General features: G+C 46.7%; 1 protein-coding gene across 2 annotated transcripts in view; it reads left to right on the top strand.

Annotated features, from left to right (window-relative positions):
* GFOD1 (Gfo/Idh/MocA-like oxidoreductase domain containing 1) overlaps positions 1–12,035 on the top strand; it is a 121,337-nt gene extending 109,302 nt beyond the window's left edge. For both annotated transcript variants that reach the window (XM_059688653.1, XM_059688654.1), the window contains exon 2: positions 5,873–12,035. In XM_059688653.1, coding sequence (XP_059544636.1) covers positions 5,873–6,792 — 920 coding nt within the window. In that variant the 3' untranslated portion in view covers positions 6,793–12,035. The remainder of the gene's footprint in view (positions 1–5,872) is intronic.
* The last annotated feature ends 1,318 nt before the right edge of the window (positions 12,036–13,353 follow it).

The raw sequence follows: 13,353 nt of genomic DNA, 5'->3' as shown, positions 1-13,353 counted from the left end.
GAAGACTTCCCCAGAATGTGCAGGCCAGTGCTGACACGGTCTCTGCCACACCCACAGTCCCACTGTGCAACCTTGACAATGTGGCGAGACTCTAAGACATCCCTTTCTGGGGTCAGGGACAGCCCCCTCGGTGGAGCGAGCTGAGTTCAGCATGATGGGGTGATGGCTCACACTCTGCGAGGGAAGCAGCAGGGCTGCCGCTGTCTGCCAGAGCCCCAGGTGCCCAGAAAGCTCCCTCTGTCTCTTCACATCACTGTGAGCACCAGCGGGCTTTGCTCAAACTCCAACTGCTCGGGAAATGTTGGGGCTTGGCAAAGCACAAACCACTTTTTCTCAAGCGTTTAGTATTTTTTCCCTGCTTTCCTTTGTACTGCTTGTTTATTTGGAGTAAAATTGAGTCCATATGGTTCATGTCCTTGGCCTGATTCTCCACGGCATGATTTTCTGTAAGACTGTCTGCGGTCCCAGAGTTTTTTTATCTTTTGCCTTAGAAAGACACGGCATCTTACCAGAGAATCTGAAGCCAAACCTAAGGGGCGTGTGTTTTGCATGATCCTCTGAAAGGTACATGAATGCAGGGCTGTAAACGTGGCCCTCAAGTGAGAAAGCACAGCTCTCCTCGCAGGGGATGCGGAGCAGAGACCAGGGCTGTATTTTCCCGCATGGCTTCCCGTTAGGAATCAGCCTGGGCCGGGTTAGAGGCAGGCTCATGAAGGGCTCTGCCTGTCCCTGACTGTCTCTCCCTGAGAAACCGAGCCCTCCACTTTCTGTGTCTGGAGTGGAATATATTTACCTTCACATGGGTATGAGGGGGGCACACCCATGTGCTTAGTGGGGAGCACAAGATTTTGCCCTTACTTACTATTTCCTTTCCAGGGCAAAATGGACAGGGAATGCTTTTCTCTATGGAGCCCATTCCAGCACTTTCTCTGGGGGTGGCAAGAAAGGCAATGTGGTAAGACACCCGAAAATCAGGAAGACAACAAAGACTTGAACTTTCTAGAGTGCTAAACCCAAAGCTCAGGCTGACAGAGGCAACTTGAAGGCAGGTATTATCTATCTGCTTTCTTTAGGAGAAATTCAGTGTATGTCCAGTAGCATCTAACACACCCAGGCTTGTGGGCTATGTCTATCCTCTGCCTGGACAATGCAAGTTCCCGTTACCTTGCATGTGATTTTAGGGGTAAAGGAAATGCTCTGCACGGCACTAATGCACCCACACACCTGCATACATACACACACATTTGCATACACACACCCCTGCATACACATACCTGAACACACACACACACACACACACCTGTACACACACACACACACCTGCATACACACATTTGCATACACACATGCATACACACACCTGCACATACATACACACACACACCTGCATACACACACCTGCACACACACACCTGCGCACACACAAACCTGCATACACACAGTGTCTGATGACTGGAAGCCTACAATTAAAATTGCATTCCTTTAAGTATAAACTTCCAGCTATCAGATGAATAAGGTCTTAGGTGGTAAAAACATGGTGATTGTAGTTGATAACGCTGTATTGTATAATTGAAATTGGCTAAGAGGGTAGAACTTAAATGTTCTCACATGCACACAAAAGATAACTATGAAGGGTGATGGAAGTGTTAATTAAGTAGATGGTGGGAATCCTTTCACAATATATATGAATATCAGGTCACCATGATGTACGTTTCTAATGTCTTATAATTTTATGTCAATTATACCTCAATAAAGCTAAAATAAAACAAAAACAAGCAAACAATGACAAAAATAGAATTACATTACTTTAGCCTAAGCCCTGGATTCCTGTGAAGCCACTGAGAACCTTGGGATTTTGGTAGGGCATATTTGGGTGGGAAAAGGCTGGGAAGGAGAACCTAAGAATCTTGGGGATCCAGAGTGGGCTTTGCAGATGTCTCACCAAGAGGTAGGGTTGAGGTAGACTGTCCAGAAGAGAGAGAAAGCAATCTTTGTTTTAGACATCTGTGAAGGGTCTGCTAGCTCTGCATTTTGGATTCCTTTTAAAACTAGAAGCATTATCCTATTTTTAACAATGTCATAAAGGTTTCAAGAAGTGATCCAACACTTTTCGATAGAGATTCCTGTTCCTCAGAACCTGGGGTAGGGTTGTGCATGGGCTTGGGATGTGGGCAAAGTTCTGTAGGTATGTTTGAGATGCATCTTCTGGAGAGAGACCATAGCTTTCACCAGGATCATGAAGAGGTCCTGAGGAATTGGAGCAGAAGACCTGGCCACATAGTCTGAGCCTCTGGAACAGTCCAAGTTCAGGGTCTGTGGCGTTTTCACCAGCTTGCTGGGGCACAGGTATAGGGACAGGTCTGTTAGCTCTGGGATGTGCCTGCCCATTCGAGCTGTGGAGGGCCCTCCTGCCATTTCACAAACTCTGCCCTTCAAAGGTTTGCTTGTTTCTTTTGGGCTTACAAAAGAAAATGTTTTATTTTCTGTCCATAAAAGTAGACATTTAGAAATGTAGAAAAGTGTAGTGGAGAAAATAAAAATCCACCATAATCTCACTAACGAATGAATCATTGTAAACATTTGAGATAGCCCCATCCAGGTTTTTTCCCTTTGTCTTTATAAGAGAGAGTTGAGATCATAGTATGTCTATGCATGGAACCCTTTTCACTTAACATTACATCATAATCATCTTGCCTTCCATTAAAAAGTCTTTATAAGCATCATTTTCAGTGGCTGCACAATATTCTATTGTATGGCTGTACTGTAGTGTACTTACCCCTTCTTCTAGCGTTGGGCATTTGCATTGTTCCCGGCTTTTTACTTTAATAAATAATGCATGAGAAGCATCTCTGGCAAGAAGCTGTGCTTACATTTTGGATTATTTCTTTATGATAGATTCCTAGAAGTCTCTGTTGATTTTTAATGATACTGTATGTTAAGGTGTTGCTGAGACCTATCCATAAAGCGGGGATGTCGCAAAAGACTGTGGGCAGAGAGGTGGGGCCAAGCATCACTGGATTCCTGCGAAACGCACGCCTTGCCTCTAGGTGCTGTGGGCTCAGGGGAAGACCCAGGAACTTACTGTGCAGTGTGAGCCCACAGCATACATAAGTAGCCTAAAGGAAGAGTTGCCTGTATTGCAGAACTGTGGGGGAGCCATGCATGAGTTCAGAATGGGGCAGAGGTCTGCATATATGTTCATATTGCATTTTCTGGAGAGGGAGTCTAACTTTCATCAGAATCTTTTCATCTAGAGAGCTGCAAAGAATTAACCATCCAATGATTGTTTGGGGCCGGGGGAGGGGGGGGGGGTCGGGGGAGGAGGGGGCGGGGCATGAGTTAAATTTCCCAATTAATTTTTTCTTTTACTATTTTATAGTTTTTATAACAGAAATAAGATAAACTTTTTTTCATGTGCCATTAATTTGACCTATTGAGCGTAACTAGCGGATGGCAGTCAGGGGTCCTGGTTTTGGGGACCTTGAGATAGGATATAGGAGAGGCCACAGCACAGCCTGTACCCAGCTGGTATGAGGCAGATTTGGGCAGTTTTGTCACCTGCCCCTGCGGTGGCCTACCAATGCGCTTACATGTAAAGCCGCTCCTGCAAACGTGAGCTGGTGTTACGTGAGCCTGATGCCTACAGAATCATATTATTGGGACGTGAGGTTATGCAGGCGCATGGCATTTCTGGTTGCTAAACCAGTGCTTCCTCATCCCGCTGCTGGAGCCTGGTTGCCGAAAGTTAAAGGTGCTTCTCATTGCTCACTCATGGCCATCAGGAAGCCACCAGCTTTCCCAATAAGGAGAGGTGGCTGTGCAGGCTCCAGGCCTTCCACTCAGGGCCAGAATGAGATGTGCACATGGAAATTCATAGCCACTGACTGTATTTATTTTCTGCACCCTGTTCTGACCGTGTCTGCTGTTGGACTAGTTCTTCCAATGGGGAGAGAGAGCCATGTTCCAGGCTGTGGCCTTGTCCAGGTGTCCACAGAACCCTAGCTCAGCTCACCTTGTGGTGAGATTTCATGGATTTTGCCAAGTCGGGTGCACACAGTCGGGACAGGCATGGGTGTGTGTGTCTCATCATCCCACAGTCCTGTGGTATCTCCCGTGTCTGTGTTAAGAGTGCCCGGGTCCCCATTAGAGGGTCTATGTGCAGAGTATGACTGGACAACAGGGCCCTACCATGGGTAGCCACATGTCTTGACTCAGAAGCTCCCCAAGTCATTTTTAAAAAATGTGTTTTTACTGATTTCAGAGAGTAAGGAAGAGGGAGATGGAGAGGGAGAGAGAGAGAGAGAGAAGCATCAGTGATGAGAGAGAATCATTGATCGGCTGCCTTCTCTATGCCCCACACTGGGGATCGAGTGCTGACCGGGAATTGAACTGTGACCTCCTGGTTCATAGGTTGACGCTCAACCACTGAGCCATGCTGGCTGGGCTCCCTAAGTCTTTTTACCTAGCTTCCTGGCTTGCTAACAAAATTTGTATAATTCTGTTATTGTTGGTGTGTTATTCTGAGTTCCAGCTGGCTGTTCCTCCAGGTTCGGCTGAGTTGTTTTTCTTCCTTGACTCTTGGCTTCTGCAGAATGAGTCCCTTTCTCCTTCCCTGTCACTCTCCTTCCCTCTAGCCCTTTGTTTTCTCTACACCCAGAACCCATTCTCCTCAAGGGCTTGCGTCCACCTGCAATTTATGCACTCATTCAAGTCATGACATAAGCCTAATTCTTATTGGGCCTCAGCTCCTTTGGCCAAAAGCACTGAACCTCACTGTGAGACAGATGGCAGTCAGGGAGGAACTGGTCACTGCTCACCGGCAGATAGTATCTGTTCTTCCCATAAGGAGGCAGAAAACATTCAACTAGCACATCTGTGACCGCTGCCAGCCCTAACCCACAATGCACAGTAAACAAGCAAGGTAACACTCAAAATATAATCCTTTGTTGGTGGTTGTGGGGGAGGCAGCTAAAAGCTTAGGCTTTTGAAGGATATCATTAAGAAATTCTTCCTCATACTTAATCAGAATGACCTTGGCCTTGATTTAAGCTTATTTATTCTGGTTTTGTCCAGGTAGAGACCTATTCTTTTCTCTCCATATGATATTTTTAATAATGCATTTTATTTATTTAAAAAAATATATATTTTATTGATTTTTTTACAGAGAGGAAGGGAGAGAGATAGAGAGTTAGAAACATCGATGAGAGAGAAACATTGATCAGCTGCCTCCTGCACATCTCCTACTGGGGATGTGCCCGCAACCCAGGTACGTGCCCTTGACCGGAATCGAACCTGGGACCTTTCAGTCTGCAAGCCGATGCTCTATCCACTGAGCCAAACCGGTTTCGGCTAATGCATTTTAAATAAAATTTTATTTTACATAAAAAATAAAACTTAAAGCATTTCCTATGTAAGATACTTGTAATAAAACATATTTCATATTTGTAAAAAGATTATATTGTATAATTTAATAGAACTCATGTTCTATATTTAGATATTTTAAATATACCTTATAAGTAACATATTTGTATATACATAAAATATTAAATGAGGTATTTTATATTTTAAACAAAATAAAGGCTATTTAAAATGTTTCAATAAATCAATATTTAAATCATTGCTGATGGTTTCTACTAAAATTAAGTAAATCAACTTAGCTATTTAATAATTGTATATAAAATATTGAGATATATAGAATATATTATTTTTGCATAAATAAAAGGTGTTATAAAATATTTCATTGTAATAAGGATATCTGATTCGGTCAGGTTCCCATTCCAAGAATTAACATTTGGGGGCATAGCACCCCCTACCACTCTCTGCTCCCTCGGCATCCAGCGCCCTGATCTGCTGTTTTTCCTCCCGCCCGCAGGCATAGGCAAGAATGTCATCTGCGACCGCACGGCCACGCCGCTGGACGCCTTCCGCATGATGTCGGCCGCCCACTACTACCCCAAGCTCATGAGCATCATGGGCAACGTGCTGCGCTTCTTGCCGGCCTTCGTGCGCATGAAGCAGCTCATCGAGGAGGGCTACGTGGGCGAGCTGCTGGTGTGCGAGGTGCAGGTGCACAGCGGCAGCCTGCTGGGCAAGAAGTACAACTGGAGCTGCGACGACCTGATGGGCGGAGGCGGCCTGCACTCGGTGGGCACCTACATCATCGACCTGCTCACCTTCCTCACTGGCCAGAAGGCCCTCAAGGTCCACGGGCTGCTCAAGACCTTCGTGAAGCAGACCGACCACATCAAGGGCATCCGCCAGATCACCAGCGATGACTTCTGCACCTTCCAGATGGTGCTGGAGGGCGGGGTGTGCTGCACCGTCACCCTGAACTTCAACGTGCCCGGAGAGTTCAAGCAGGACGTGACTGTGGTGGGCTCTGCCGGGCGCCTGCTGGCGGTGGGCACAGACCTGTACGGGCAGCGCAATAGCGCCCCGGAGCAGGAGCTGCTGCTGCAGGACTCCACACCTGTCCGCAACTCCCTGCTGCCGGAGAAGGCCTTCAGCGACATCCCCTCGCCCTACCTGCGGGGCACCATCAAGATGATGCAGGCCGTGCGCCAGGCCTTCCAGGACCAGGACGACCGGCGCACTTGGGATGGCCGGCCGCTCACCATGGCTGCCACCTTCGACGACTGCCTGTACGCCCTGTGCGTGGTAGACACCATCAAGAGGTCCAGCCAGACGGGCGAGTGGCAGAACATTGCCGTCATGACGGAGGAGCCGGAGCTGAGCCCCGCCTACCTGATCAGCGAGGCCATGCGCCGGAGCAGGATGTCCTTGTACTGTTAGCGCAGACTGGGGACCTAGGGGACTTAGGTCTTCTGCGTGGGGCCCAGAGGGAAAGGTGTGGGAGAGAGGTAGCGTCCAGGAGTGTGGGGATGGGGAGGTGGAGGGACAATGGGAATTGGTGGTATCTGAGAAGGTGAACCGCAGCCCAGGTGAGGGGCCCAAACAAGACTGTCAGGATGCTGAGTAAATAGCCCGGGAGTGTTCAGAGGACCTGCCTTTCCTGAGATCATTCCTGCTGGGCACTTGCATGAGAGGGAGGAGGTTTAGCTGCCTCTGCTGCCCTTTACTGTGAGGAGCAAGGAGGGATGCCTTTCCCCTTCACCTCATCCACTCCCCATACCTTGGCCTCCTTTGCAAGCCAAATGCTCCGGTGAGGTCAAGCTCAGTTGGTGTGGCCTCCCTATTCTGCCCCCCACAAACAATCTCGCAGGGGAAGGCACATCCTTCCATGTCCACACAAGCCTGTTGGCCTGGGGAAAGGTGGGGGTGCAATGGGCTACTGAGAAAGTTCAAATTCCAGGAAGCCACTTTAAGTGTCTGGAGGCAAAAGTACTTGGCAACAAAGTGTACAGCTTTCTTGATTGATTGGTCTTCCTCATAGGAAGCAGGAGGGAGTGTCTTCCCAATTGGCCCACGGCCCTTCACTTGGCCTGAGGTGGGGTAAGGGAGTGCCGGGAATGCCAGCAGGGACAGGGCTTCTTTAAGCCAAAATCAGAGAGCAAGAGCATAACCCGCAAGGAAACAGACGGGGCAGAGAATAGCATATCCCTTTGAACTCGTCAGCAATTTAAAAACTGCAAGAAGCCATCTTATAACACTACTTCTGGTGGAGAGTTGAGTGTAAGAGGGATTCCATGCTGAAGTATCGAGGTTGTCCTTTCACCTGGCTCCCCAGTTAAGGCCAAGGAGACAGGAGGAGGTTTGGGCCTGACTGCAAGCTTATAGCTGCCCTCAAGAGGTGGGGCAGCTGCGTGCCCCAGTGTTGCACTGGGGGTTCCCCCCAGAAGGGAAAGGGAGCCAGCCCTGGATTTGTGTTCTAACACCCATGCCTCCTATAAGCCAGGGAAGGGCTTTTAGGAGTTTCACGCAGCTCTGTGGAGGGATGTAAAAGGCAAGTCTTCAGTTCCACTCAGATATAATCCACTTCCCTTAAAAAGAAGTAAAGGCTCTTTTCTCTAGCTTTGACCTTTGTTTTCATGATTCTGGTACCCCCCCCCCCCCCCCCAAAATGTAACAGGTGTTAAACAAAAGGACAACAAGGAACATGAGTTTCAATGTTTCTAAAATGGGGTGTAGAGGCCTCTCAGGTGTATCTTCATGGAGGATTGAGAAGCTGATGTTGGAAAAAACATATTCTTCTACTCCTTGGTCTCTTGTCTCTCTTCTCACCCTCTGCTTACAGAGCTTTCACTGGAGATGGCGAACTGCAGGCTCAGAACAGGCAGCCAAAAGGGAACAAGCTGACACACACACATCTGGGTTTGTCAATGCTCGCTGCCACCAAATGTCACCAAAAATCGCTCTTAAAAACTCAGGACAAGTCTTGAAAGAAAGGCCAAGTAGAATACATTTTGAAAACAGAATTACCCTTTTATCTTGTCTTAGTCCTTCATCCCAGCCAGACATTTGTCAAGGTTGGAGGTAGAAGCTAGGACTTGTTCACAGCTCACACAACGGAGGCTCAGGCTTCTCTTCCTATGCCTGGCAGTAGAGCTAGAAGGGAGCTTAAGGGGTCAAGAGTTCACTCCCAGGCCCTGCCAAGGCAGAATCTGAAAACAAACAGTGTCATCAGTTGCAGCCTCCATGCTTCTCCCAGGACAATCTACTGTGCAGCCCAGGCTGTCCATGGGTGTGGTGTGGCTGTGCAAGCATCATGGGGATCGTGGTCATTTTCTAGCTCAGAGGAGCAAGGGCTGCCTCCCTGGAAACATCTCTCTACTTTGGGGGCCTCACCACAACACAGTCAGGTTAGTCAGCCGAAACTCTCCAGGTACCTTCTAGTCCCTGATGTGTTTTCAGACTTCACGATGACGTGTTCAAAACTAGAGATTTGGTAGAATGGAAGTCTCGCAGTAATAATTTGAGCAGAGGGTCATGCCATGGGCTGTTTTGGTTCAGGTTCTCCTGAATTGCCCTCTGGACAGCTTTTGTGGAAACTGAATGGAACTTTTTGTGCGTGTGTTTTTCCCCTGTATTTTTTGTTGTTTTGTTTTTGTTTTTTGGGGGTGGGGTGGGTGAGAGTGGTGGGGTCCTAGCTAGCCTGAAAGGCTGTGATTAAGGATGAAGGAAAAGGAAACTAAATGACTCTATGGGCCTCATTTTTCTAAGTCATTTATAATCTAGGGATTTTCCTGGGGTTTTAAGTTTCTGTACTTACCAAATCACTTGGGAGTTATTTTCCCCTGAAGGTGTCTGAGCTCTGCAAAAAAACATTCAGTGTCTAAAACAAAAATTCTTCTTTGAGGCTAGGGTATATAGAAAGAATATACTTTTTAAAAGCATGAAAAATATTTTAGTAAATGTAGTCAAATGTTACCTACTGACATGCATGTAGTAGGTAAATGCAGGAATGAGAGGAAGGACTGAGATAGTTAATTTTTTAAAATACAAAAATTGTAGTAAATGGGGTTAAGCTGCTTCTTTAGTGCTCCTTTTGCACCTGGCCTACCACTAGCAGAGACTTAATTGCACTATGAAGCTCAAATCTCAAGCTTTTAACAGAGCTTGCTGAAACAAAGCCCAGCATCGAACAGCACCCTTGGGGGTCTGGGTACCATCAGCTGACTTGGACCCTGGACAAGTCCCAGCAATAATCCAGCTCTTTCCACTTTAGTGTTTCAAGGAGCTGGTGTAATAGGGGCACCACTTTAGGGTCATCACACTTAGTCCCATCCTTGTGTGGATGCCTCTGCTGCTGGAAGTTTTGGCTCATGCCACCGGTTGCCTCTGCTGATGTCTCAAATTCCAAATTCTGAGAGGGTGGTAGGCCAGGCATTCCTACATGGCATCCACAGTGTGTGGACATGCTCTGGGCTTGTCGGATTCTTTCTGTTTTCCTCTGGAGAGAGAGTCCATGACCACTCTCAGCTTCTTCATGACGCTCCCTGTAATGGGAGAGGTGGAGCAGGATCCACAGAAACTCCTTAGCCTACCTGGCAGCAAATACACCGTTATGTCGGTGTATCTGGCCCCTGGCGGTAATCTTGGCCAACTCCAGCTCATGACGAACTTCTCCCAGAGCCTTTTTCCTCTGCAGATCCAACGAGTACTTCCTGTGCTCCACCATTTCTTGATATCCATTGTGTGCAGGGATTTTAAGTTCATTATCTCATTTAGTCCACAAAAACAACCCGTTAGTATTGGGGATTGTTACTCCCATTTTACATGAGGTAATCAAGGCTCTGAAAGAAAGAGGAACTTGCCAGAGTCACACAACTATGAAGCAGAGACAGGGTGACCCCATGGTTTTACTGTCAGCCCTGGCCGCCAGCCCAGGCAAGCTTGTGATTGCCACACTAGGCATAGGGCCACCCCCAGGACATGGTCTCATTATTCCTCTGCTCACTGCTGGTGTAAACAAAAAAGGGCGCAAGAGTCAAGATGCAACAGTGTGACACTTTAATAGCCTGAGAGCCAGACACTTCAGTGGTCCTCTCAAGGGCTCCAGATACAGGGACTGTGATGTGGGGAAGGAAAAGGTTGGTAGGCCCCCACTTCCCACTGTTAACTAATATGGTCACTCAGATATGGTACTGGCTGCACCTCCAGACTCAAATGAGAGCACTTGAGCCCATCACCTCTTAAAGCAGCATTGGGGTGGGGGTGGGGGGAGGAGGGAGCTTCACTTGTCCCGGAAGCTGGACTCAGGGCTGTCCCCTGAAACCCAGCGTTCCCACCTGCACACTTGCCCGCTAGGGAGGGAGTGCCTGCTGCTGGTAAAGACAAAGCCACAGAGCAGACGCAGACAGCTTTCCTTCCGTTGTCCTCCTCCCTGTTCTCAGAAGGGAATTGAAATGCGGGGCTTTGATCGTTTTTTAATCATGAGCTCTCCAATGTCATGGCCTCTGTTCCATAAACTTCAGGACTTTGATGGCCAATAAACATGGGCAGTGGGTGGAACAGGAGTCCTAAGCCAGATCTGTATCTAGGAGGGGGGTGTGTGTGTGTTGGGGGAAGCGGGGGGGGGGGGGGGAGGGTATTAGTAGAACTGGCCTCAGGAAATCCCAAAGGCCCACATCTGGACTTATGTCTCCAGCCTTGCCAAGTACCATACAAATTAGAGATAACTGTTCACATTATAGTCACAGTGGGAAACCTTAAACAGCTAGTTTTTATGAGTACCTTCAAGACATAAATGAGTTTCTAGAAAATTGATTCAGCTGCAACAACTCAGGAAATACAGTCCATTTGCAGGTCTGAGTTCTAATTGAAACTCTTCCACTAAGTAGCCATGGGACCTCAGACAAGTCATTTCATCTCTCTGAGCCCCCTCTCCCCACATGAGAGCTATGAAGGTGCTGTGTGCAGCAGGATGTGACTTAGACAGAAAACGTGGCGTCTAGTCCTGGGTCTACCACTAAAAATCAGTGTGGCCATCACTTAACCTCTGGGGGATAGGAGATAAAGTCCCTGCAGATGCAACTGCATTTACTTTCACCAAGGATGTCACTAGAATGCCGAATCCCACCCAACCCCCACCTCCAGAGTAAAGACAATGGAATCAGAAACCTAATTTACAACCACAGGTCAAATTCAACAGCTGTGGCTATGAGACAGGGTGAGAGTTAAGAGGGTATAAAGGTAAAAATGCAATGCACTGCTAAATTTTGAGTCACAAAAAAATGAACTTAGAAAGCCCACTCCCTAAGAAAAGACATTTTCCTATGTTATACTCAACCACCGGGAGCACACTCCAAGGCCATCTATAATAATCGGCCAATGACATTTTGAAAATCCCCAACTCTGGTTTGCTGCATCACCTACAATCAGAATCAACTTAGAAAGTCGATTTTAAAAGAAGCTGAGTATATATGTATGTATATGTATAAAACCAAACTTATGTATAAAAAGGCATGTATACTAGATATTTTAAAGAATTATTTATCAAGGGAAAAAGATGTGTGTTATAAAGTAAACAGAGTCTATATTTTCTATATAATGTAGATAGCAAAAATAGCTTATAAATTATAGGTTTTTGTTTTCTTTTTTTGTTATTAAAGAAATAAAAAGGACAAAGAATGCAACTGTTCTTCATGTTTTATTGGCCAAACCGCTGTGGGAGGTGGCCTCCCCTCCAGGCCCAGGGGCTGATGCCCAGTTACCTCTGCTAACGTGGGGCCATGGTTAGCATCACTCAGTCAGCTGGCACGTGCCACTGCACACGTGGGTGGCCTGCTGTCCTCCACAATTTGCATTGATGGATAAAGGAATGACAGTAGCAAATAAAGACTGAAGAGAAGAACAGTTCCAGCTGTTTTTCTGTTTATTAGATCCAAGTACTCTAGCTCATGAGTTAGCTACGTGGCCAGTCTGGAATGTGAAGCAAGAAAGGGGTTGGGAACAACGGTGGTGCATCCAGGGAGAGAGAATGTGTGTGTGTGTGAGTGTGAGTGTGTGTGTGTGTGTGTGTGTGTGTGTGTGTGTGTGTGTGTGAGAGAGAGAGAGAGAGAGAGAGAGAGAGAGAGAGAGAGCGCCTACTAGTCAAGATAAACAAGAGGACAACAAATATTTTAGGTTGGAGAGCAAATTTTAGAATTCCCTATTAATTTACTATCTTAACCCAATACCTAACATTAAGCTCTAAAAGACACATTCTAACAGTCTCAGATGACTATTTACATTGAATACCGCTTGCTTTGTTCTTAGCAGTATTCAATGGCAAGCATCTTGAACTGAGCTCAGCCTAATTTCCAATCTGCATGACATGGACAGGCTACCTCTCCTTCCCACCTGTGCTGTTTTAGAGAACACACAGAGGTAATTCTTCTGGTCATATTTTCTCTTCATTTAAAACAGTTAAAATGAGAAAGAATAATACAAGAGCTGAGATCTTGTTATTCATTCCTTCAGGAGCAGATTCTGATGCTAATGCATTCAGAACAGCCATCAAGTGAGATAGTAAATTGCAGCCAATCCCTACGTTCATATGGATTATTGTAGTGCACACATAACATTCCCACCTCATGATGCTGTGTAAACACCTTATGATACTGTCATAAACCTAAGAGCAGATCTGAAGAAGGAAGTGAGAGGAGAGAGTGCACTTTGTCAAAGCTGAGAGTGCCAAGGTGTGGTTGCAGTGGGGCCCTGATGAAAGACTCTGCTCTCCAGCGCATCTATGTACGTTTTTAATCCAGGGGCTAGTTGTTCCTTCATGGATTTGGAGTCTCTTTTTGATGTTGGTTTCTCTCATGTTAAACCCGTTTCTTGTTTTGTAAACCAGGGATTATACTGCCTCCTACTAAATCAAAGGAGATGATCAGTGTTGCTTCCTTGGTCTCTGAAGTGATGCTTAAAAAGAACAGATGCAATGAAGTCATTCAGGTTATTGTTTACCAGTCA

The sequence above is a fragment of the Myotis daubentonii genome, chromosome 3, assembly GCF_963259705.1.
Source record: "Myotis daubentonii chromosome 3, mMyoDau2.1, whole genome shotgun sequence".
Classification (NCBI taxonomy): domain Eukaryota; kingdom Metazoa; phylum Chordata; class Mammalia; order Chiroptera; family Vespertilionidae; genus Myotis; species Myotis daubentonii.
The sequence above is the reverse complement of the archived record's forward strand: the minus strand, read 5'-3'. Positions and strand labels throughout refer to the sequence as shown.